Source organism: Hippocampus guttulatus, chromosome 1 (genome assembly GCF_054856545.1).
Source record: "Hippocampus guttulatus isolate MCC_2025c chromosome 1, RoL_Hgut_1.0, whole genome shotgun sequence".
NCBI lineage: Eukaryota > Metazoa > Chordata > Actinopteri > Syngnathiformes > Syngnathidae > Hippocampus > Hippocampus guttulatus.
The window spans coordinates 26,531,141-26,557,296 of record NC_141261.1 but is presented as its reverse complement, the minus strand read 5'-3'; the positions used below and the strand labels follow the sequence as shown (position 1 = coordinate 26,557,296).

Genomic DNA, 26,156 nt, shown 5'->3' with positions numbered 1-26,156 from the left:
TATTAGATTTTATTGATTTCATCTTCTGTAATGTCCATCCATCCATCCATTTTCCGAACCGCTTGATCCTCACTAGGGTTGCGGGGGGTGCTGGAGCCTATCCCAGCCGTCTTCGGGCAGCAGGCGGGGACACCCTGAATCAGTTGCCAGCCAATCGCAGGGCACACAGAGACGAACAACCATTCACGCCCACACTCACACCTAGGGACAATTTAGAGCGTCCAATCAGCCTGCCATGCATGTTTTTGGAATGTGGGAGGAAACCGGAGAACCCGGAGAAAACCCACGCAGGCCCGGGGAGAACATGCAAACTCCACACAGGGAGGCCGGAGCTGGAATCGAACCCGGTACCTCTGCACTGTGAAGCCGACGTGCTAACCACTGGACTACCGGGCCGCCCTTCTGTAATGTTACTCAGTATTTTAAATGGCTTAAACTTATGCACTTTGCTCATAAGAAGAATAATCAGAATAATAATTAGGAGACCAAAATTACGCTGCACTGTTGAGGCCTTTACATTGTCAGTAATTTATCACTATAGCTGTGGTCTGGGATTTTTTTTCCAGAGCTGCATACTCAATGGATACATTTTGACAAGGGTTGACCCCTTGCGCGGATAAAGCCGTTCAGGCCCAGGAATAGGTGGATGGATGGTTCCATCGTTGTACCTGCAAACAGTACGACAAAATAACACACGTAAAAGCGTCTTTCCCTGACCGGGAATCGAACCCGGGCCGCGGCGGTGAGAGCGCCGAATCCTAACCACTAGACCACCAGGGACTGTGCAGAGTTGACGTTGATTACATATATAACTTTGTATCTTATATTGGTTCATGAAGGCTTAATTTGTTTGGTTTGACCCACATATGTAATTTCATGCTAATGTCTTCCGGTCAACATAGGCAGCTTGTTGACAAAAGCGACTTTTTTCGGCACTATGACGTAATGTTCTCACTCACGAACCGCGGTCACGTTCCGCGGCACGCCACGCCTCAGTCCCCGCCTACACAGAGCTCACGTGGCCCCGAGCGATTAAAAGCGGACGGTCGCCCCTGCTCACGAGCATCCGCAGTCAAACGACCGATAGCAAAGGGTCAACACCACCATTGTCATCCATCCACAAATGGGCCGTTCGAACCACTGAGAAGATCTTGTGCCATCCAAACCTTCCACCCCAAGCACCAGCGTTCCGATCATAACCGAAGGTAAGCCTCACAAGTATCAACTCCACTGTTGTTCACGAAGCGTCAGACATGACACTGGAGACTTGGGGGGGGGGACTAAGAAACAGAATTGTGGATTTAAAATTGGCGGAACGTACGAACAAAATGCTCTTGTAATGTTTCAATCGCACTCCCTTGCTCAACTTGGATGTCTGGGTAAGAAAATGGTGTGCACTTTATCGAAAAAGTACAATGTTCGACGTCCAAAAGGTCGGACATAACAAACGGACCTCTCGATAGCCTGATTAAATAACAGAAAAAAAACAAAATCTTTGCAGTGGCAGACTTTTCAGAATGGCATTGTTGCTCATTAATAGACTGAAATGAAATTCTATCGCAATTCTATCCGTCCATTGTTTTCGGCTTCTCGTTTCTAGACAGTGTTTCGTCCGCACGTAGTACCCATTTTGTGTGCATGTTATGCCCACTCTGTGACCACAAATTACTATTGCATGTTCAACACATTTCTTGGCCTCAAATGTATTTTGCGTACATACTATTAATCTCTTAGTCACAAATGAGTGTTTCGTGTGAACGTTAGATGCATTTTGTGATCAAATGAGACTTTCGTGTTCACTAAATACATGCATACGCGGTGTTTTTATTGATAAATGTCCATTTGGGATGCGGTCTTGTTTGTGTATGGTGGGTAGTACAGCGAGTACTCACCTGATCCTAGAAATCCCTCAGCCTAAAGCCATCTGCTTCTCATGTCAAGTTGAACTGCATCTCCTTCATCTGCTCCTTAAGACTCCAAATTGGCCTTTGAGTCAAAATACTGCCTCCCATTTACGTTTTCACGAGAAGAAAGTGAGAAATTAAAAAATACAAGGCAACAACTCATTAGTGGAGTTGCAAAAAGTCTGATTTGGGATTTCCAAATTGGAAATGTTTCATGGAAGTTAACCAAGAATTGTGGGTAGTTTAGTGGAAAAGTATAAACATTTTTGTTTTGTAGTGAGCAGACATCCATGCAAATGAGATAGCTATTCTTCCTCACATGGGTGGGCATTACAGCAATTTATTTTTTTTCTCACTTTACTCGAGTGACAGCATATGGCATGTACGTACAGTAACTTATATTTTGGCTTCAAAGGCAAAGCCAAATATAATCAACCAAGCAACAGCTCCTAACTCAACTTCAGACATGGTACTTGTGTGAAATTTGCTTGTTTTCTGGGAATAAAAAAACACACACACTTTTTTTGCCATTACGCCTATAGGTCCCATGAATCCCCAAGGTAAATTTCCAGTTTAGAAAATGTAGTCTAGTCAACTGTCACAATTTAATCCATAACAATCCCGCAACCCCGCAGTTTGGCACGTGCTGGAGGAGGAAGGAAACTGGATTCCCACAAGCAGCTGTCTCGAGTCTACACACGTGTGTGTGTGTGTGTGTGTGTGTCTGTGTATTTATGTATGTATAGACACATACTAAGCATGAGTGTACACTAAAATGCAGCACAGAGTGCACGTGGCCTTAACAAAGATTCAAGGTTCAACATGTTTCTTATCATATGAAGAGTAGAAAAACATGTTTCTCTTGTACTGTACAATGAAAGAGAGGGAGAGCGAGAGATCACTGATATATACCAGTATTAATAATACACTGGATGATTTAATTGGCTGATGATCTATTTTAGTTTGCCATAAGAACAAACAGACCAAAAAAAATCTGTTGATTTTTGAAGACTTTTAAAAAATTATCATTATTCGATACTCATTAAAACATTACAATTTAATACAAAGACATTCAGTCACAACTCTCCCCACGGTGGCAATTTAGTGTTCACTGTCTTGTGAGCTAGCGACCCTTCGATCACTGGACGACCCACTCTACCACGGCAGCCCCATATTCATCCTCTGAATACGCTTCATATTTCAACTATTGTTTTCCTGTCTCGCCTTCAGGTCCCGTTTACCCATCAAAGCTTTTTTCCACTTGAAGTGAGAGAAGATGGCAGCAATTCCATCAAGCGGCTCCCTCATCGCCACCCATGATTACTACAGAAGTAAGTCACAGGCCTTCAGGATCATCGCACACATTTTTACCGTATTCCACAATACAGACTTCAACAGCCACCCGTCAAAATATTTATACAGTAACTGCCTAGATTAATAGTTCAAACCATAACCATACCACAAACTACGATTGCAAACCAACCACTTTCATATCATGCCCCAACTCATCCTATGAAATTACTGTTAAAGTTGAGGTGCCGGAAGTGTGCATGTCCTTTTACATGCTGCGAATAGAATAGAAAAATATCCACTAATAATCCAGAGTACATTTAGCTCATTCCCGGACAAAGCTTGTCTCTAGTCACGATGTATCACTTCACCAGCGCTTGTTTGACACCAATTACTACTTTCCTATTAGTCAGGGCTTTGGCACCATCCCGTGGCAACTCAGAGCATTAAAGAAAGAGAACAAAGGCCGTAAACACGTTTTTGAGTTTATGGTTCCACAAAAAAAAAATTGTGAGCACAATAAAGATGTAAAAAAATATTCAGTTCATTGACTGCAAACTGATGGTCATATTAATTGCCAATTTTAATAATTGGTTAATTTTTTAAAGACATTATTTAACTTTTAAAATTGTCCACATCCTCGGAATTTCAACCTGTCAATAGTAAATATTTTCAGATTTCTGTCGTCCTCAATGAAAGCAGTCTAACTATCTTTGGTGTTTTTCCCAAATAAGACGTTTGCAAACAGTGATCAACATTTTTGCCGCTTTTCTCACATGCTCTCAAGCAACAACTGAATCATCATCAATTAACTTTTGTGCATTTTCTGCACGGTCAATTTGAAATGATGTTCTGTTTTTGAACAATGGGATGGAAATTAGAAAATATTATATTGTGGATTAAGTGATTATTGGAGGTGGAGGTCTAGTTCAAATACATAAAGAATGTGTTAACAAGTTAAAATGGGTTCAAGGCCTGTGGGACGTGTATAAATAAGTGGTACTGCCAAGCTGCGCCGAGCTGAGGTTCACACCGTGTCGTCCCCAGTGAAAGTGACTGAGTGTGCTTTGCAGGGCGCATCGGGTCCACGTCCAGCAGCAGCTCGTGTAGCAGCGCCGAGTTCTCGGGAGAGGTCATCCCACACCACCCTGGTACGTAGAACAGAGACCCACGTTGGGTTTCTCTTGCTGTTGTCATTTTGCAGACTTCCTTAAAGTGTCGCATATGCTCCCCGCAGGACTTCCAAGACAAGATTCTGGCCACTGGTGGACCTCCTTTTTCTTCTCGAAACCCGAAACCCAAAAGTAAGCTCAAGCTCAAGCATGTGCAACTGTTATTCATCAAACCTGAGACGAATGCCACGGCTGATTTTTGCTGTCTAAAATAACGCGTCCGAGAGGTAGCCGCAAATTGGCGCCGCTGACCATAATCATGACGGTGCTTTCTGTGACCCAGACGAACCGGTGGGATTAATAAGAACATTTGCTAGTTGCTGTCGGCGGGGCTGACCATTTTTCCAAATTTCCATTTTGTCAAAATATCAGGGATGCGAATTTTCCACCGATCAGCAGATTTCTGACTTTTTTTTGACCGAAATGACTCTTCTCACGAAGAGTGTCGCATCCTCGATTTAATTGGTTATTTGGTTGCAGAAACGGAAGCTACACAGTGGCCAACGGTCAGGTGACCTGCATCGCCAGGGAAATGCTTCTGAAGCGACAGCTCAGTGAAAACGGCGACATGGGCAAGTCTGAGGCCTCAAGCCCGCCCCCGCCGGCCTCTTCCTCTTCCTCCTAGAAGCCCCTCATCCTCATCCCCACCCTCATTTTCCTCTCGGGGCTTCCTCACTGCCAACTTGCCATCATGGCCCAGATGGAGATGGTGGCGGTAAAGATGACTCCCTTTTCAGTATATAGATAGCCTTGTTTTTGCCTGTATAATTTTATTTGTATGACGACCAAAAAAAGTTTTTTCATCTGTTACTTGTTACCATTGCTGATAAGAAAAATAAAAAGACAAAACTACAGTTTTGCTGTCCAGACTGTATTTTCTTTGTCACCTGCATGCAAAATCCTTGAGCTGCATGACATCAGCACAGCACTTGTTTCATAACACAAGAGGCCTTTTGTGGTTTGGCTACATGGATTGGCCGTCATCCATTTTGTTCACATAACGCGCCAGCTCATCACGAATGTAGGTCAGAGAAATGTAATCCACTCTTAGGCGGAGGGAGGCAAGCTGGAAGATGATTTTTGGGCCGCAAGGAAGTCCCGCTGCCATTACAGTGGTCTGAATACTGGTGTATGAATGAGGGATGTCCGATACCAATCAAGTGATTGGAAATCAGAACCGATCACATCATTTTCAGTTGATCACAATTTGGGGAAAGGATAGGCTTATTAAAAATGGGCAGTTTATTTTTAATTTTTTGTTATTTTATGGGTTACAAAGCAACAAAATAAGACAGAGGCGGACACAGGCATTACCAAAAGAAAAAAATGCATACAATGACACACACACACACACACATATACATTCCATACATCCGTCCATTTTCTAATCTGCTTATCCTCACATGGATCGCGGGGGGTGCTGGAGTCTATCCCAGCTGTTTTTGGGCAGTAGGCAGGGTACACCCTGAACCAGTTGCCACCCAATCACAGGGCACACAGAGACGAACAGCCATCCACGCTCACACTCACACCGAGTGGCATTTTAAAGCAAGGGTGCCCAACCTTTTTGGAATGAAGATCAATGTCTACGTCTGTTATATAAGGAAACACAGGGACAATTATGTTTGTCTTACGATGAGGTGATTTTATAATTATATGGTTTTCACAGTCACAGTTTTTTAATGAAATGACAAAATTAAAAAACTGGTTCGACAGAAATAAACTCTTTAAATTTAACAAAAACTAAGTTAGTTGTTTTTGGCACGAGACCAATCAAAGACCAAGTTAAAATAAAGATAAATTCAATTGAAATAGAACGAGCTTATGAAAATAAGTTTCTTGGACTAGTAATAGATACTAAACTATCCTGGAAGCCACACATAGATAATGTTAAAAGAAAAATATCCAAAACTATCGGGATACTCCACAAAACTAAGCATGTGTTGAATAAGAGTTCCTTGTACACATTGTATTACTCATTATTACTCCCATATATGACCTACTGTGTGGAAATATGGGGGAAAGCCTGTAAAACAAACACACTCCCTGTTTTAAAACTACAAAAAAAAGCAATCAGAATAATCAATAGGTCTAAATATATAGGACCCACAAATCCAATATTCATCAAATTAAACACAATGAAATTCTACGACCTGGTTGACTTCAAAATCACCCAATTAATGTATAAAGCACATAACAATCTCCTTTGCCAAAATATCCAGACGCTTTTTGAAATTAGAGAGAGCTGTTATAATCTAAGGGGTACTAATCAATACAAAAAATCCGGAACAAGAACAAACATCAAGCAAAGGGGTGTATCAGTAATAGGTGTCAATCTGTGGAATAAGCTTGAAACGGACCTGAAAATGAGTAAATCGTTGGAGGAGTTCAAAAACTAATTCAAAAGATTAGTACAAAAAAACTACATGAATCATAATTAAGAAGATACATTTGATATACTTATAAAATATAGTATTACAACTGTTTGTTCTTGTTTTGGATTTTGATCAACTTATCAATTGTATTCAAGAAATGCTAATTATAATGAATATGAGAAAATTGAAATAAAAAGGAGAAAGAATAATTATATATATACAAACCGAAAGGTGTATAAATAGAAAAGTATAGTATACATAAGGGTAAAAGTATTTGATGATATGTAGATTTTTCTTCTTCTTCTTTGTTTTGAAAAATGATCAATTCAAATTGCTACATAATAAGTGGTAGGACTAGATAAGTTATAAGAAAAAGATAAGAAAACCTTTATTAGTCTCGCAATGGAGAAATTCCCAATTCACAGCAGCAAAGTTATGAAAGGAAGAAGTAGAACAACAAAAGGAGCTGCTGGAAAGGCAGCCACTCTCGCGGCGCCATTTTGAAGTCAAAATAACACAACACAACACATAGGGCACAGACAGTCGTGCAATCTTCACCACTTTTCTGCATACACTTTGTTGTCTGAAGCATTTCTAGATGAAAGAGGAGAGGATCAAAGTGTCCTTTCACCAGTGGATCAGAGACGTCATGCTGAAAATGTGCACACGTCTGCTACAAGCTAAGTTTTGAAAGCAAACACGAAGCTGTAGCGTCCATTGACGAAAAGAGATTAGTTCACTTCTCTTGTCCCACGTAATCCGCTTCAAACTCCAAGCCGCGACTCCCAGTTTCAAATCCGCATCGGCGCTCCGCGCTAACGCTCCTTTCTTCTCATCGTCGGCTCCTCAATCCTTACATCCATCCAGCCGCAGACCGTTCAACAGCACCGATCTCTCCGCTGAACAAAGAGGGGCTGTGAAAAATGCTGCCCATAACAGGCGCAAGACACAAGCGCCCCGGGACTGTCCAGCAACGACTTTTTCAACCACCAGTTGATTGATTGCATTTTGTTCTTTATCGGTGAAGTTGTTGTGAGCAGCATCAAACGATCTTATCTGTAATATAAGATCATAAAAGATAATAAAAGGTTATTTACTTCTTCCTACTCCTTTGAGCATACAACTGTGATGATGTGTGTTTTTCTTTTACTTACTTTTTAATTTTCCTTTCATAATTTTTGTTTGCCTTTTGTCAATCTGTTATTTGTGTACTATATATGCTCAATAAACAAACAATAAACAAAATAAACAATAAACAGTGGTACTCAAGATCTAACAGTACTTAAGTCACCCATCCACAACACCAAGTAATCACGTCAGCTGTTAAAAACAGTATACTCCCCGTAATTATATTACAGATAAGATCGTTTGATGCTGCTCACAACAACTTCACCGATAAAGAACAAAATGCAATCAATCAACTGGTGGTTGAAAAAGGCTTGTTTGCGCACTTGCCTTACCTTTTGGTCCTTCCCATCACTGTCTCGGGTGCTTCGTGACCAGCTAGACAACCTTTGTACAGAGTTTATTCAATGTTTCGAAGGAAATGCATGAACTACAGCAGCTTGTTTTCCTGGGTGGCATAAGCATCTGTGGTCACACAGTACAAGAAGTCGTGCTCACTTACTGCTGTATTTAATTTATATGTGTTAATCCTCTTTTTTTTTTTTTTTGGTTAAGTGATTTGAAAGGCATTTTGAACATGTAAGCAATACTATATCTTTATAAAAGTGACACAAAGCGTACTGTAAATTTCCATTCAGCAGAGTAAAACAATTTTCAGAGTCAAGATGTCTCTCTTCGGCATACCTCTTTGACACCAGTTGCTACTTTCCTATTTGACAAGGCTTTAATGGCATCCTAAGTTATTTCAGAACAAGCACAGAAAGTAAATAGATGCTTTTTCAGACAGGTGGCACAGAAACTGTACATTTATTTTCAGACGCTATTTTGGAACCATACATTTGCTTTATTGTTCTTCACTTCTGTGAAAGTGGGTCACAAATAATCAAAAATAGCAACGTGCCGGCCCAAGGTTGACAACAGTTATAGAGTCTCCGCGTAACCTATATTCTTCATGCACGCTTTCGGAATGTGGGAGGACGCCAGAGCAATAAAAGCAAACCCACGAACACGTGCAAAATTTACACAGCAAAGCCAGAGCAAATATTTCAAACCCCAACCTCAGAACTGTGAGACAGACACGCTGGCCACTAGTGCACTGTGCTGCCTCATATGTGCAAACATTTCTTGGAAAAAAAAAAAGAACATTGGGGAAGCTGATAAAGCACATTGGACAAGTCTGCTCTTATTTAGGGTGGAGTGTCGCTGTCTGGGAAAGCATGGCAGCCTCCCGCTGTGACCAATTCCGTGTAAAAGTCCAGTTTCGTTGTGTTCCCATCATTCTCCCCCACCCCAGAAAAACTGGCCTATTCCGAGCAGACGAATCCGACACAAAAAAAATAAAAAAATCCCCTGATCTGATCCAAATAAAAACGGTCCAGTGTCAGAGAGGTCGAACGTGAATCTCCTGCCTCCCAACACAGCCAGAGAGGAAGGAGGGGGCGTGGTCTAAGAGTTTTCTAGGGGAAAGTTCACAAGGCACCACACGATCAGATGACAACAACCAGACTGAACATTGGAAAGCAAAACAAATGCTCCTGGTTGCAAGAAATCAACTCAAATGTATTGAAAAAACATAGCAACAGGCCTTCTTTCCGTTTTTTTGTGACTCTGTTACACCTTTAGATGAATTACAGAAGTGCTTCTCAAACTTCTTACACTAAACACCACCTCAAAAAAGACTTTGCTCTCCAAGTACCAATGTAATGACAAACAAATACAGTAATGTAGTAGGCCTTGGTGTTTATCTAAAACAAGATTCACAAATAACCCCAAAAAAACGTCCTGGTTTTTAAGCCGTCTTCTTCATGCTGTTCACATTTTCAATCATGAGGCCAAGACGACGCCAAATAACTGATCGATAGGACCTCAACATCGCAATGTTTGAAACACGACGTGGCCACTGAGCTCAGAGCGTCATTAGCAGGTTGTGAGAGAGAGAGAGACTGGAAGGGTCACTGATAGGAATAGAAGTGGACACAACTGCTTGTTTTCATAAATCAACCCTTTGTCGTGAGTTTATAGCCACTTGTACAAAAAGTAGTGAAACACACAATTGAACACGGGGATTCAAAAGGTCAAGGTCAAATTAAGTTCACCTGTAAAGCGAACAGTGCATTGAGGCTCATTGGGATTCTTTTGTACATTAAATCATGCCAGCCTAGTCCTGTGGGCATGTCAGCAACAGTTTGAAAATTGAAATATTGAAACCTTAGTCATGCCTAGGACAAAGATGGAGACAATTCAGATGAGGAAGGTTGTCATACAAGATGTAGGACAGGGCACATTTGGATCAGGGTCTTATTGTTCCCTAAACCTGTTCTCCGGCAGCAGTGCGGCCAGCTGTGGCCAGTGAGAAATCTGGGCCAAAGGTAGCTGGTCGGCGACACGGCCTGCCACGGGAAAACAAGTAAACAGGATCCGGGCATGGCTCCTTCCTTATCAGAAGCTAGTCACTTATTCAATGACTTTTGATACGCTACATGTTTGTCCTCTCTGGTTTGTCCTGTTTTTAGCTCTCTCTATTTGATGGGCACCATGAGACGACAACGTGGACTGCCTCACCTCGTGTACGTGTCCATATGTGTCTCTGACACACACACACACACACACACGAGTTGACAGTATCAACATAGAGGAGTGTTTGAAGGCCCCCTGACACAGACCGTCTCAGCGACCTGCAGTTAAAATTAGCTTCACCCTGACCCGTTGCATGTAACAGTGCAATGCCTCTGCAGTAATTATAAACTTTAGAGGACGGGCAACGGCATTGAGGTGACTCATACGGACTGGTTACATCTACCCAGCCAGCCAGTTTGTGATCATCATGCAGCCACAGAACTCAGAAAAGTACTCTGTGCTGAAGTCGAAGTACAAGATACTTTTGAGTTAAAAAAAAAAAAAAAACACTCTGGAAAAGCAGAAGTACTGATTCAACTCTAAATTGCTACACATGTTAAGAGAGTTAAGAGAATATTATGGCTATATACAGCATTGGTATTTAAATATGGTATGGCGATGAAGTTAGAGTTGAACATTCCTTAATATTGCTGATATATGAATAATAAAATGTAGATAAAGGGGTTGTAGTCTACTAAGAACAGATGAATGTTTACTTCTTCCTAGTCCTTTTGGAACATGTAAATGATCACATATGTGTAAGTGGGCACCTGATTAGCTGTTGTGTTGATTATTTAGATTATTTGACAATGTTTTCTTTTATTTTTGCTCATGTTTTCAATTGTGTTTTTTAAAAAAAAATTCAAAGTACAAGTCACTGCAACTTACCTTTCTAAGTACAATATTGTACTTAAGTAGTTAGGTGAACTCAAATTTTACCTTGTCGTTAGGTGAAGGTAAAAAAGTACGGACTCGGGAATGTACTTCAGTACTAAAGTAAAAAATGAAACATTTCCGTCAATAATAAACAAAAGACATTTTGATATCTTTGTACAACAACAGACTTCGGACCTTCAAACCCAATTCCAATGAAATCGGGACGTTGTGTTAAACCTAAAGAAAAACAGACTACAATGATTTGCAATTCAAGTTCAACTTATATTTAATTTCAGACACGACCAGATAGATAAGGTTCAAACTGATAATCTTCGTTTTTAGCAAACAATCTTTAAATTGGAATTTTATGGCTGAAACACATTCCGAAAAAGCTGGGGCAAGATCATGTTTACCACTGTGTTAGATCACCTTTTCTTTGAACAACATTCAATAAACGTTTGGGAACTGAAGACAATGGTTGAAGGTTTGCAAGGGGAATTCTTTCCCATTCTTGCTTGATGTACAACTTCAGCTGGTCAACAGTCTGGGGTCTCCGTTGTCCTATTTCACACTTCCTAATGTGCCAACACACATTTTCAACGGGAGACAGGTCTGGACTGCAGGCAGGCCAGTCTGGTGCCCGCAGTCTTTGACTACGAAGCCACGCTGTTGTAATACGTACAGAATGTGGTTTGGCATTGTCTTGCTGAAATAAGCGGGTTTGTCCATGAAAAAGGCCCTGCTTGGATGGCAGCATGTGTTTCTCCAAAACCTGAATGTACCTTTCATCATTAATGCTGCCTTCACAATGTGTAAATTAGCCATGCCATTGGCACTAACCAAGCCCCAAACCATCAACAGCTGGTGGCATAACAGTCCAAATGGTTCTTTTTCTATTTGGCCACAATTCTGTTAGGTATTTGGGATGAAAATTCCAACAATTCAAAATATAAGTAGCTGACAACTTGTCAGAAAGACATATCTACAATGTTCATTCCCAAGAATGAAACTCAGCTTTTAAATGTCGAATCCACTCCCTGTAACACCCCGCCTTCCAACTCATAACACCCCAATATTTCAATATTTCAACAAATCACAAGTCAACCCGTGTTGCCTATCTATTCATGTCTTTTTTTGGTCCTGTTTTCATCCACGGAGGTTGAAAAAGATAATCGGCCTATTTTGACAAAAGAGAAGAATGTGCAGCTACTTGCTTTTATAGGCAGCAAAAGTGAAAGGTCCAGAAAGATCTACTGGAGTACAGTTGAAAAAAAAAATCATACAGCCATAAAACAAAGTGTGCTAATAGGAGGGTGCAGTTGGTTTGGTTAAAGTCGAACGTGTTCAGTGCTGTTTAAATTCTGGCCTACCATGACCTCAGCTACTTCCAAGTATCAAAACCAGACGCCCAGTGTTTTGGCGTCACTCTTCTGTTGGAACACCCAAATTGTGGTCCAAGTTTCTGGCATGCAAAGGCGGGAAACCCGAGGCACGTAATTTTGAGGACTTGTTTGGCAAAAAATTATGAAAGAGTGTGGTCACTCAAGAAAAGTCCTGGCACTCCATTTCGCTGAAGCAGAATCCTTTTCAGCAGAAAGGCACAATCGTAGTTGACTCAGTCGGTAAATCGTGCAGCAACACAAAGAAAATGACCAAGAGGAGTCAGAGATTAACCAAAATAATACAAAAGGGTGGCGCAAGCAGAACCCAACAGGACAGCTTAGTTACACACACATTCTCAATCTCCAGAGCAACGCCAAAAACAAGTCATGTTGCAGGGGTTGTTCGTCACCTTGTGTGTGTACATTTGTTTGCCCGTGTCATACCTGCTATGCTAAGTTAGCATGCTTGCGATGGGTTAGGCAGGATAAAGTCAAAGGTTTAGAGCGCTGACCAAATCTTGGACTAACGTGTCATCCGGTATTCCCAGGGAATAATACTCGACAACCTTTGTCGCTATCGACTGGCTTCTGACATAATTCTTGTTGGCATAGTTGAATCACTGTTGGCACAACTGGCAAAGTTCATTCTCTCGGGGACGGAGCCGACTTTCCATCCCAAAAGCAGGGATGAATGGGGATTATCGTCATTTTTGGAATCATGTCTCATTGGAACATTCAAATCTTGTCTAATTTTAAACAACGCGAGGGCGTTTCTCTCCACATGTTAGTAGCACTTTGTTTAGCGGTGTTTTCATTTGTACTTAGCACATACTGTACTGTTCGTTTCTACTCATGAGTATAATTTATATCATTCTTTTGCACTTAATTAGAATAAAGACTCTTTGAATTGCTCCATCAATGCTCTGTGACAGCTTTAGTGTCAAAAACCAGTCACATATCTTTCCAGGCCCATCGGTACAGTTGAAGTTTCGACTGTTACTGAAGACCCTGGATAAACTTGAGGAGTTTGCCAGCACATAGAGGCTGAAATCTGATGGGGGGTGCGGCGTAATTAACAACATGCTGGAGGCAGTGCAGCAAAGTGAAATGTTACGAAATGAAGTCCATAGACTGTTGGGAATGAATAAGTCAAATTTCATGGAGCAAATATTTGGGTTGTGAATGTAGGTCACTGCTTCTGATAAGTGTTGAGAACAGCAGGGAAGGCCTTGCTGGTCCCGACGGTCAACTACCAAACGTAAGTCAAGCAACGGCAGCTGCGGATCATTCTAGGCCAGTGCTGAGCCAAAGAATCTGACACCATTGCTGCTTGAACGTGTCAATCATATACTGTATGAGAAGTAGGCCAGACGACTGGAGGCTCGAGAACACTAAAGACCTCAACTTATATTTGAGCCAAATTCAAAAGCACAATAGATTGTGGTTCAAAACCTGGTGCCCAAACTGACTAAACATCAACTATTGTTCCGATTGAAAGCCTTCTGCAACCGTTGAATTTTACACTTGTGCTGGCCATGATTTATTCCAAGTCAGTGTTGGCTAACCTCTACTGAGTCAAGACCAGTGTTTTGCCGCAGTTACCTTGAAAAAGTCATCAGACACTCCTTTAAAAAGTAGGACATTAATCTCTATTGCTTACTTGTTGTTTGTGTAGTGTAATATTAAAATGTGTGTTTTTGTGTTGCACGTTTACTTGATTTTGGTTTAACTCACTTAGTGTAGGGTGTGCTTGGCTTGGCATGGTGACCTCCTTCTCATTTCCTGAATATTACCAAATGACATGCTTATGTGATGAGTTGCGAGTGAGCCATTCTGCTGACATGTAACAGGATTCTGCTCCAGCAAATTGAGGTGTGTTTCTTGGGGGACTCATCCCTCACACATTTGCTCAATGATCAGGCCAAGTAATAGATGAGTGATTATTGGTTGGGAAATAGTAATATGTTACATTACTTGTTACTGAAAAAGTGGTCAAATTGCAGGAACGCACACATGGCATCACCAACCAAGCTGTATATTTCATATGAGGAATATCTCATCGCACACTAAAAACGACACAAAAAGGTGTACTGTAAGAGAGTGAAATAATCTCGACTAATTACGTACTAATCAAGACGATGCATAGCACGGAGTCAGCCCTGTTACGCGTTTCTAATGACATCCTCCTGGCAAATGACTCTGGAGACCACGTGTGTCTAGTTTTATTGGACTTAACTGCAGCATTTGATACAGTGGATCACAGTATTCTGCTGTCTCGTTTGCAGCACTTGGTGGGCATTGGCGGCAGTGCTCTTGAGTGGTTTAGGTCCTATTTAGCTGACAGAACCTTCTGTGTCAGCCTTGGCTGCTCTGAGTCACGCACTGCTCCCCTGTCATGTGGTGTTCCACAGGGCTCAATTCTGGGGCCTCTGCTGTTCTCGCTGTATCTGCTCCCATTGGGTTCCATCTTAAGGAAACATGGTATTCCCTTCCACTGCTATGCAGATGACTGCCAGATCTATGTCCCACTGAGCAAGAAAGACGCCTTCTCATTAAGGCCACTCCTATCCTGTCTGGATGAAATCAAAACCTGGATGGCACAAAATTTCTTGAGATTCAATGAAAAGAAGACAGAGGTGATATTGTTTGGTCCCAGTGGCCCTTGTACATTCCATCCTGTAGACTTGGGCCCCCTGTCTCCTTATCTTAAGTCAACAGTCTCAAACTTGGGCCTTAAACTGGACAGTGATTTCAAACTCGATCGGCAAATTGGTGCCGTTGTTAAATCCAGCTTCTTTCACCTTAGACAGCTGGCCAAAATAAAACCTCTCCTCTCACATGAACACTTTGAGACAGTAATTCATGCCTTTGTCACATCCCGGCTCGATTACTGCAATGCCCTTTACTTTGGAGTCAGCCAGTCCTCCATTAAGCGCCTTCAGCTGGTCCAGAATGCCGCCGCTCGCCTCTTGACTGGTACTCGTAAGAGGGAGCACATAACTCCTACTCTGGCATCCCTTCACTGGCTCCCCATTCATTTTAGAGTTATTTTCAAGATCCTCTTATTTGTTTTCAAATCTCTGAATAATCTCGCGCCACCTTACCTCTCTGAGCTCATCCGCCCCTACACACCTGCCCGGCGCCTCAGGTCTGTGGACCAGACTTTATTAGAAGTACCAAGAACTAAACTGAGGCTCAGAGGGGATCGAGCCTTTTCTGTTGCTGGTCCCTCTCTCTGGAATGACCTCCCACTAAACATTCGGCAAGCCTCCTCGCTGCCCATCTTCAAAACCCTCGTCAAAACTCACTTGTATTCTTTGGCATTCGACTCAGCATGACTTAGATTTGTTCTTGGTTTTACTGTTTGGTGCTTTCTACCGCCTTTATTACCGATTTGTCTTACTGTTTATTGTGCATGTTAAATTGCTCCATGTACAGCACTTTGTATGCAGCGATGGCTGTTTGAAAGTGCTCTATAAATACTGTTGACTTGACTTGACTTAATCATGTCAGTTTGAAATTTTGCTGTTGTATCAAAACCCACAGCTCTGGTTAATTGTATCTTCTGCCATCTAGTGGAAGAGTATTTAATTTTTCTGCCAGTCATTGTAGAAAAAAAGAGAGCGGCAGACTGAAGTAGTTTGCAGCGCAGTTATTCACAAGCTGGCTGCTCCAGAGGCCGCATTTTCGGCCGGATGACGTCAGTTCCGGCGAGACCCGACCGTATGTGTTTTTCAAATTCAAATGAAGCCTGTCCTAATTCACCACCGTTTATGCAGTCCACAGAGGCTACATAAGGAGATGTCGTTGAATGCCTCGAATGACCCAGTCTGCGAATTGTCTTTCAAGAATTTGGGAACCTTGTTCGGTCGGGTCGCGCTGGAATTGACGTCATGGGGCCGAACACGCATCCTGCTGTGTCCAGAGTAAAATATTTTGTTCATCTCAAATTCACCTTTACTGTATCTGTATTTCATTGACAATTGTTTTAAAGCGTTTGAGAACCACGAATTTAAAATAGAAATGGTTAGTTCCGAAGCCTGTCATGTCAAACTGTCACTCAAAGTTCTTGACCATTGACCTTAATAGAGTGAGTCCTAAAAATACTATGAGCTATATGTGACAGAACCCTCCTTCATTTCTGTAATTGTATCGCTCTCTTGTGGACAAAATGCCCAATTGCTGAAAAATGTTCTGTTTCTTTTTCCTGAAACCTAATCAAAATGTAAAGACTGCAAAGATAATTGGGAAACTTAGTTTTAAATATGAGGTGGTGTGACTCGATTAAACTATATAATGTGGCAATTAATAGATCGTTGATTTCAAATTTGAAAACAAATATTTGGCAACCAGATTACAAATTGATTTTGGTGGACGAACAGAATCGTGAAAGTGGAATCGTTGCTATTCCATCTGAGTCCTACAGGTGGCAGTAGAGTGCTTTCAAACTGTTGCCCACGACCAAAACAAATCAACACCATTTTTGAAATAGTAACGCTATATACCATATTGAAATGAGTATTATTTTCTAAACTGTATCCATAGGGCCAGTCGAAAAAGAAAAAAATAATTTAACTGGAAAATAACCCTGTGTGGAAAATAACCGGTCCGGTAGTCCAGTGGTTAGCATGTCGACTTCACAGTGCAGAGGTACCGGGTTCAATTCCAGCTCCGGCCTCCCTGTGTGGAGTTTGCATGTTCTCCCCGGGCCTCCGTGGGTTTTCTCCGGGTGCTCCGGTTTCCTCCCACATTTCAAAAACATGGATGGGAGGTGGATTGAACACTCTAAAATTGTCACTGGGTGTGAGTGTGGGCGTGCATGGTTGTTTGTCTCTGTGTGCCCTGCAATTGGCTGGCAACCAATTCAGGGTGTCCCCGCCTACTGCCCGAAGACAGCTGGGATCATCTCCAACACCCCCGCGACCCTAGTGAGGATAAAGCGGTTCAGAAGATGAATGAATGAATGAATAACCCTGCGAACATGCATGTTGTGAAATTGACGTTTTCGTCTTCTATTCTCACCATTCTATTTTGCAGTGGGACTTTTTGAAATATGGTCAGGCAAACGGGAGATGATTAGTGTGTAATGCGTCGAATCAGAATGCCAATAAGGACGCAAGGTGGAACTTTGATAGTTCATCGCACTATTTTATTCAATTACTGACATCTCACGAGATCATGTGTTCTCTTATTTCTTATTTTTCTTTTTTCCATCGCGTTGATGCAACAGTGAAAAAGCGCTATTTTCCAAAGAAGCACACGTGCGCGCGCACACACACACACACACACACACACACACACGGGTCCCTCCTTTGTGATATGTAAGAGCCAGAAAAAATCTCACCTGGACAGTTTTGCATGAAATATACAAATGAAACAGGTTCAAACGTGCTCTTTGTTTTCCTCTTTTTGTATTTCCACATATAATAATAATAAATATCCATACCTATAAACACTCCAACGTAATCCAAATATTTAGTCACACGAACTGGAAAAAGATCCACTTTGCAAACACAATGATCAATGTACAAAACAATAGACATCTCCATAGAAATGTTGAATGGTTTTTGTTAGTGATTTCAGTCTCACATCAGAGGAAATCAGTGAACACAAACTCCCCACGGAGATTGCGTATTTCCTGAGGTTTATGGGTTCCCCGTAAAGGCCAGAAGACGGGAATGGCTTATACTTTATCACGGATGTGTGTGTACCGTTGATGGTACCAGATTACACTTTTCTGAGCATTTCACTTTAAGAAATGTACCTACTCCACTCTCCTTCTCGGCCACAAAAAAAAAAAAAAAAGTTGATTAGAGTCGTATTAAACTTTGCTGGCCCACTCGGAGATGTCGGGGGGTTCTGAGTTGGTGACCTCCAACGCATTGGTTGCACTTGTGATGGGAAAAGAAGACCTTTTGGATGAGCGACAGCAAATTGGGGGGGGGGGGGTCCTGAAGAAAATGCAAAAGAAACACATTGTGAAAAACTGTACATGTAAACATCACACTTTCACTGAGTCCAAAACCGGAGGGTGGGGAGGGGGTACAAAAACCTCACACGGGGATACAGGACGCCACCTCCAGCCCGTGCACACAGCTACAGTCTTATGTGTGCGGCAGGGGCAAGCGTTCAAACCAAAGAAATAACAATAGCATTACAGACCACCAAATGATAAATTCAAACAGGCAAGGGCTTCTTCAAACACTTTAGATTTTTTTTGTCTTCATTTTAAAACAGTGCTGTACCCACAGAAAAAAAGAACAGTTCAAAACAGCTTCTATCACTCTTTGTACAGCTATACAGTACACGTAGAGAACATGATCACTTGAGCAATCCACGAGCTACCTGGGCAGTTGCAGCAACTCCGACAGTTTATTACGTTGTCCACGCAATAAAAATTGGGTGTCGGCATCATTCCAAAACCAACAAATAAAATCATGGTGTCTGATCACACAAACTGCAGTGTTGCGCCACTTACACATCAGCAAGCAAACGTTCGGCTGAGAGGGTCGCTGAGCGTGACCGCCACGGCAACAGTTAACAAACAAACAACAAACAAACAAGTAAAGGAGACGAGGACGCACACGTCACGATTGCTTGAGACAATGGACGCTGGACATGTGCGAGGTTGCCTGCAGAGGAGATGTATAGGGCCAAAATTACATTTACCTCTCACATTCGCAAAAAAACAAACAAAAAAAAATCTATCATCAAATGACTCACACACAATGAACAAGTTCACATTAAACAAAAAAATCTCATACACTCACTCATGCCCAAAGAACTCAAATTCACAAAAGACTCTCTCTTTCTCTCTCTCTCTCACACACAAACACACACACAAATCCCACATTCTGTAACTACAAAGATCTACAGTACCTTTCAGTATAAAAAAAAGCACAATCTTTTGAAAAACTGTCACACGCATTAAAAAAAAACTCACTCACTGTTATCTACATTCTAAATCCCCACACACACCAAAAAACCCTCTCATGCTCATGTACAAAAAACTGAATTATACCAAAAGGCTCTCCTACCTCACAAAATAGTTGTCACATCATGAAAAGTGACATTTTTCGCACATACACAAAAAACTCACACTCACCCGAAAATTCAGCCTCAACAGAAAACCTCTCACACAAATGCACAAACCTCTAATACACCCAAAAAGCCTCACAGACTCACCCAAAAGCCTCTCACACAACTTTTTTATATTCATGCAAAGGAAAAAAATTAATAACCTCTCACATGCACCAAACATTAAAAGTTCACATACTAACCCTCCATCTTTTTATTCCAAATGAGACCTTTTTTGTCTTTATGAGATTCCAAAATTGTGCACGTGATAGAAAGCTCCATAGTGTAACCAAGAAATTATCTGAAATGTCAAATTCTTAAAGCCCCTCCCTCTGTCTGGAGCCGGCTACTGAATGTCCATCCATCCATCCATGGATGGATGGATGGATGTGTGAGAGTTGTTTCTGTTATGTGAGAGGTGCCTGTCAATTTTGGCCTATGCGGCGCCTCCTACAGGCCCGCTGTGGAGCTGCAAAACTGCTTGTGAGGACGACTTGGAGGTAAAGAGCCGCTGACGAGCGGATCACTGCGTTACGTTTCCTTAATCCTGAGCTATAAAGTGCTTCCAAACTTGCAATAGTTCATCAAGCTGACAGTTGAAATGCAAACAGCACGCGGCGCACTGACTGTGTGACGGACGGATGCACGGACAAATGAACACGCGCTGATAGAATGTCTCATAATGTGGTCGATAAAATCATATATTTCTCTCTATTATTTTTCTTTTTTTTTTGTAAGGTGCGAGCCGGCCGAGTCGGCTGCTTGGAGTGTCACTTGTCCTTGTTTGGAATGTGCTGAGTGACAGAATTACCTCTTGACAGATTCATGTACAAAGTGGGACACTTCACTTTTACACAAATAGTCCATGACGACATTTACGCCCCCCCCCCCCCGACCCACACACACACACACACAAATAAAACATCTGAACGGGGAAAAGAAAGACACAAAAGGTACACTTGACAACCGTGTTTGTGCTGAGTGACTCACCATCAAAAGTGTGAGACTTTGTTTTCTGCGTGTGTGCCCTCTGACTTCACACACACACACACACACACACACACACACACACACGCACACGCACACACACACGCACACACACACACACACGGGAGCGTAAACTGTGATGTAATTACATCTTTGTCAAAGATTGTCTCTTGCTTCTTTTCCAACTGCCACTTTTCAGACATGGTTGTAGTGATAGGGCGGCTGCAGTGGGGTTGGGGGGGGGGGGGACTCGGTTCCATTGGCGTGAGCGAGCCACGCGCTCCCCTCGCATGCATGTTCGGGGGTCACCTCAATTCAACGCGTGACAAAACGCACACAACAATTCCTCCACAACAACACGACGACAACAAGGAGAAGAAAACAAAAACGTGTGCAAGTCATGTTTGTTTTGAAAAGTGATGAGGTTCATGACCAACATCGGTCGTCACAACATTGAAATTGGCTACAATGCTGCATGGGATTACGGCATCTTTTGGGATTGTGGCGGATTTCTCCCCCTCTTCGCCTGCGACATGAATAATACACCCTCAGTGATTATCATCAATATTGCACCTTTTTCCAATCGCACTCAACAATATATTGAATAATCTCTTTCTTCCCTGACAGGTGTTCGTGACCTCCTATCATCTAATTTCCTCGCCATGTCAAGCCCGGCATTTTCACAAAATGAGTCTTTGTCTCTCTCGAACAAAAGACAACGAGGTAATATCTTGAGCGGACAGCTTTGAAAAACTGTTGAAAATCATCCGAAAAGGAGGCCGACTTCTCCTGCGGGAATATTTACCCACGTGTGGAATGAGCGCATCACAAACAGCAACAGTGGCAGGCAATTTAGCAGCGGTTTGTCTGTTGATGGACATCCACAAAGTGGAATTGTTGGATGAAACGTGCCGACACAGAATCAGTCTGCAGTACACCTGGGTGCAGAATAACAGCAGTGTGGTTGAACGCTCTCAATAAAATGTATCAAATGAGTAAATCCTAGGCCTGCAACTCATAATTATTTTGATAATTTATTAATCCATTGATTATTTTTACGACTAATACATGAATCAGATTAAACTTTTTTTTAATTGTCATGGTTTTAATTAAAAAAATAGGACACTATTTCAAATTGCCGGTACGTAAAATGCACAAACATAAATTGATGATTTTTCAACTACTATTGTGGTCCATAACACCCAGAAGAAAAAAAAATAATTCTTGATCATTCTTTTTCAAAATAAAATTTGAAATTTGCTCATAGCTAACTTGCATTCAGGAAAAATGCAGTACCGTTTTTATTTTCAGTTGACATTAACTTAAACGCAATATATATATATATATATATATATATATATATACTGTATTTTTTTAAGGACTAAAACCTCTGCTTCTATTTTTTTGTTGTGTATAGGGGGGTGTTGAAGTATATTTTTTTGAGATGGTACTTTGAGTAAAAAGTTTGAGAACTGCTGAATTATTTATGTATGAAATGAAAAGTGTATTTTTTTTTCTTTACAGTGAGTCATTAAATATTTAGGAGAATTTTTACTAAGGACCCCCTCAATGTAACACTCCCAAAAAGAGAAAACCTTTCATGTTCTGAGAATGTGTTTTGATTTTTAGGACACTTTTCTTTCAGGATAATTAATTTCTCATAATTTCGCACCTGTTATTCTGGAAACAAACCTTGTATTCTCTAACAAAACAGGATTATACGGTTCCTCGCCCAAAATGTGCTTTTTCATTTGATACAATGTTTGAGTTTGGACAGAAAATGCAGAGCCAGGACAGCCTAATATTCCTCCATCTTCACTTTTTTGTAACGGTACAACTCATTTAATGAATCTTTCTCCACTTGGATTTAGAATAGAATGCACATCGCTTCCATTATATTAGTCGAAGTAAAGGTTATTACATGGCCTTATATTCTTAATTTTTTTAAAAACACACTGCTATTATTCCCTGCGATTGGCTGGCAACCAATTCTGTGTGCCCCCCGCCTACTGCCCGATGACAGCTGGGATAGGCTCCAGCACCCCCCGCGACCCTAGTGAGGATCAAGCGGTTCGGAAGATGAATGAATGAATGCTATTATTCCATCTACAATTGAAGATCACCCAGTCGAATGTTTCAGAATCTCGTACAGACTATTTGAGTTATTTTAGCGCGATGACATAGAGGCGCCCCGTAGTAACCTGCACATGCAGGCTGAGAGAACTCCCGGTAATTGAACTCGTCCTCTGCTCATTACGATCAGCGATTCCCAACCATTAAAGATCACCCGCTGGGCTGTGGGAATTATCCCATTTCGCTTCATTGGTCTAAAAATTATAATTCATTGACCAAAAAGATTGTATTTTTGTTTATCTATCATTGCCAGCCACAAATAGTGATAGGCAGAATAATTACAGTGGATTTTAAAAGTCTTCGCCCCTCTGATATGCCAGGCTTTTGTGATATACAAGATGAGATCAAGGGGAATCGTTTCTTCACTTTTTCCACCATTAATGTGATCTATAAACGGTATGTATGATTAACTTGGATTATTATTATTTCTTTTTTTAGCAACAATCAAACTCATGTTAAATTCAAGTCAGCATACACCTGCCACCATTTCAAAGAACATCAGTGAGTGCAAAATCAATTTCAGGTGTTCTAGTAGGGTTTTCTTGACATTTTTAGAGACTAGCTGGCAAGCCGAACCCACTTTTCTTTCGGCCGCGATTCAAAACGAACCGTGCAAACAAAGTTGTTTATTTGCTGTGACGTATACTATGTGAGCAACATCATTCTTGGGCAACGGAAGTCCATCCTCATTCAAAAGGGCACGCGGGAGAGCTGATAGTTTGTGAACATCATTCAGCAGTAAATCCTTTTTAAATAACCGGAAACACATTAAAACTCCAGCAGCTGACGGCACTGATCAAATGAACTTGTTTTTTTTTTGGACGTCACATCCGCTCTCCACTAACTGATTCATTTGGCTGTCTGTTTGCTCAGGTTTGCCCCACCTCAGAAATGTGCTTGATTCAAATGTAACCAAAGAGTTTCTAGACAAGAAAATAAAATTTGCTGCAGCTTAAGAACTAAAAACAGTTGATTCTATTAAAAAAAGAAAACCAACTGTCCATTTATTATATTATCATAATTTTACTGTTTAATAAAAGAGTGTGTCAAATCCCTGGGATTAACCTGCAAAAAAAAAAATTTAATCGCTCCTTAAATTTAGAAATGTGCTCCTCAAACCAAGTCATTCATTTGCAAAACTGCTCCATAACATACATATATATATATATATATATATATATACACAGGTATATATATACACAGTATATATACTGTATATACAGTATATATAATTTTTTTGCCTTGTGAACAGTTCAAAAAAGCAGCCAGTTTGATCACAAAACATTCAGGCAGGGAAAGAAAAATGCTAGAAAAAGCCTACTAGAGCATTTGAACTTTATTTGGGGTTAATCAGAGGCACTATAAGAGGTGTGGCAGTTGTGTGCTGACCTTTTTAAAATGAGTTCACATGTGACTGGTTGATTTTGAATGCAGCTACTGTACATGCCCAATTATAAAGAGGGTGTGCACACTTGTGCAACCTCATCGTCACAGTTGTTCCCTTCACTTAGCTTTTCGCAAAGATGTTAAAAACATCCCGACTGAGTTGTAAAGGTTATGTCACATTCATGGAAGAACAAGTTTCGAAATGATTTTTCTTGGTCTCACCCCGCCCCCCCCCACACACACACACACTGATTGAGTACATTTGTCAGTAAATTGAGACAAGATCGTCATCATTTGAAATACTTTCTGTGACGAGTTGGTTCAGTCTGGTGGTTTTTCTGAGAGATTTTTCTTGAGCTTCGGCTCATTAAAGGTTGGGAAAAACGGCACTAGATGGACTATAGGATTCGTTTTCTCCACACATCATCACTTCCTGAGACAAATGGGGTTGAGGTGGTGAGAGAAACTTAGCAGAGAGCCGACAGAAGACAGCACTAAGGTCAAAGGGAAGCGAATGCATAAGGAGTCGTGTGGGATGAGTCAAGGTACCTTACAGGACCTGCTGTGCTTGGCAGTACCACTTCCCTTTGCTTGTGCCTCTATCCAACAGCGTCAAGACTTGCATGTCAGGGTGACATATTTACACGCGGAGACGGACGGACGGACGGACATACAGGCCGAGTTCCGGCCGGTGCTCAGTTCTGCTGCAGAATCAGGTTCTCCAGTTCGTCGGCCGAGCGGAGCAGGAAGGCAGCCGACTCCCGGTAGCCAGCAATGAGCTGCCTGACCGCCGTCACTTCCGGAGGGCTGAGCTGAGCCGAAGCACCCCCGCCGCCGCCGCCCTGCCCGTGACTATTGGAGCTGGAGGAAGAGGAGTTTGGAGCCACCGACTTCATGCTCAGATCTGTTGGACCTGCGGACGCAAGTGTCATCTCATTAGAGAGACATACGGCTGAAATATATCGAAGTTACTGTGCTGAGGCTTGCGGCAATAATTACCTAAGGTGGCAATGCCATTCAAACAATGGCGCAAAATACACAGTACGTACTACGTCAGCCTATCATCAATCCCGTTACTTGATTGACACAGGGGGCAACCAATCAGATCACTGAATCACCACTCATGCGCAAACAACGGCGCTAAACGCTAAGCTAGTCAGCGAATTAGCTCTGATGTCAAGGCAGGGGTTCCCAATACATCGATCGCACTCGACCGGGAGCCAGCGGACTGGTCACAAGTCGACCGCAAGGGGTGGGAGGAGGAAAGGGGTGGAAATACGCACGCGCGCGCATGTGTGTGTGTGTGTGTGTTTGCACGAGTGCTTGCGCGTGCCCACGAGGACGGGATGCCCATGTGTATGTGGCTCTTTGCATTAAAACAGTAAAAAAAAAAAATTGCTCTTTGTCTCTGACTGTTTGGCCACCTCTGGCTGAGAGGAAACGATCCAAGAACTACCATTTTCCACCAATGAAGTACCAATGAACGGTTGCGGTTCTGGATCAATTTCACTGAGGAGGCCGGGCTGGGCCCAGGGGTTTTGATGGGGGGGCACATTCAACCCAGGGCTAAAAAGACAGATTCAAAATGTTATTTGACTTTTTATTTCTTCAGACTTTGAAATTGTAGTGATAACATTACAGTGATGAGAAAAAAACAGTATTAGGGGGGCTAAAATGTCTGCAAGCGTAACAATACGTCTGTTGAGAATATTCAAGCCAGGGGATGATATGGTACCAGCCTGCCGGGGACAAAAATTGCAAATACACTGAAGCTAGATGTTTTACATGCATATAATTATCCAAATTTTAAAAGGCAATGTCTTATATATTGATCCTGTTAAATAAAAATTAAAATAAAAAGGGAGACTAAAAAAGTTACACACACACACGCACACACACACGCGCGCGCACACACGCGCACACATACACACACACACGCGCACGCACACACGCACACACACACGCAAATAGCACTCGTGTCGTGGTAATTTCCTTCTCTGCGGACTGCTTCTCATTTTCCCGCTCATTTTTAAGTGGCGCAGCGCATTAAAG

The 26,156-nt window shown here is 41.8% G+C and overlaps 2 protein-coding genes and 1 non-coding gene across 6 annotated transcripts in view; 1 reads left to right on the top strand and 2 right to left on the bottom strand.

The window, feature by feature from the left end:
• Positions 1-708: 708 nt before the first annotated feature.
• Positions 709-780, bottom strand: trnae-cuc (transfer RNA glutamic acid (anticodon CUC)). The gene has a single exon. It is a non-coding gene; the product is annotated as a tRNA-Glu (tRNA).
• Positions 781-1,038: 258 nt separating this feature from the next.
• ppdpfa (pancreatic progenitor cell differentiation and proliferation factor a) lies at positions 1,039-5,220 on the top strand. Its single transcript, XM_086123180.1, has 5 exons — positions 1,039-1,205; positions 3,135-3,235; positions 4,268-4,345; positions 4,432-4,498; positions 4,847-5,220. The coding sequence occupies exons 2-5, from the start codon at positions 3,181-3,183 to the stop codon at positions 4,989-4,991; spliced, it is 345 nt and encodes a 114-aa protein (XP_085979306.1). The 5' UTR covers positions 1,039-1,205; positions 3,135-3,180; the 3' UTR covers positions 4,992-5,220.
• Positions 5,221-17,913: 12,693 nt separating this feature from the next.
• The window catches only part of nol4la (nucleolar protein 4-like a), a 46,188-nt gene continuing 37,945 nt past the window's right edge, over positions 17,914-26,156 (bottom strand). For 3 of the 4 annotated variants that reach the window (XM_086123139.1, XM_086123168.1, XM_086123158.1), the window contains exon 11: positions 17,914-25,017. In XM_086123139.1, the coding sequence (XP_085979265.1) occupies positions 24,800-25,017 (218 nt within the window). In that variant the 3' untranslated portion in view covers positions 17,914-24,799. The remainder of the gene's footprint in view (positions 25,018-26,156) is intronic. The other variant, XM_086123148.1, reaches the window with a different exon arrangement.

Bases quoted from the DNA above. Each gene is read 5' to 3' on its own strand.
- ppdpfa (XM_086123180.1), top strand. From the start codon at position 3,181: ATGGCAGCAATTCCATCAAGCGGCTCCCTCATCGCCACCCATGATTAC. The intron at 3,236-4,267 runs GTAAGTCACAGG...TGTGCTTTGCAG, and splicing joins CACCCATGATTACTACAGAA to GGCGCATCGGGTCCACGTCC. The intron at 4,346-4,431 runs GTACGTAGAACA...TGCTCCCCGCAG, and splicing joins GGTCATCCCACACCACCCTG to GACTTCCAAGACAAGATTCT.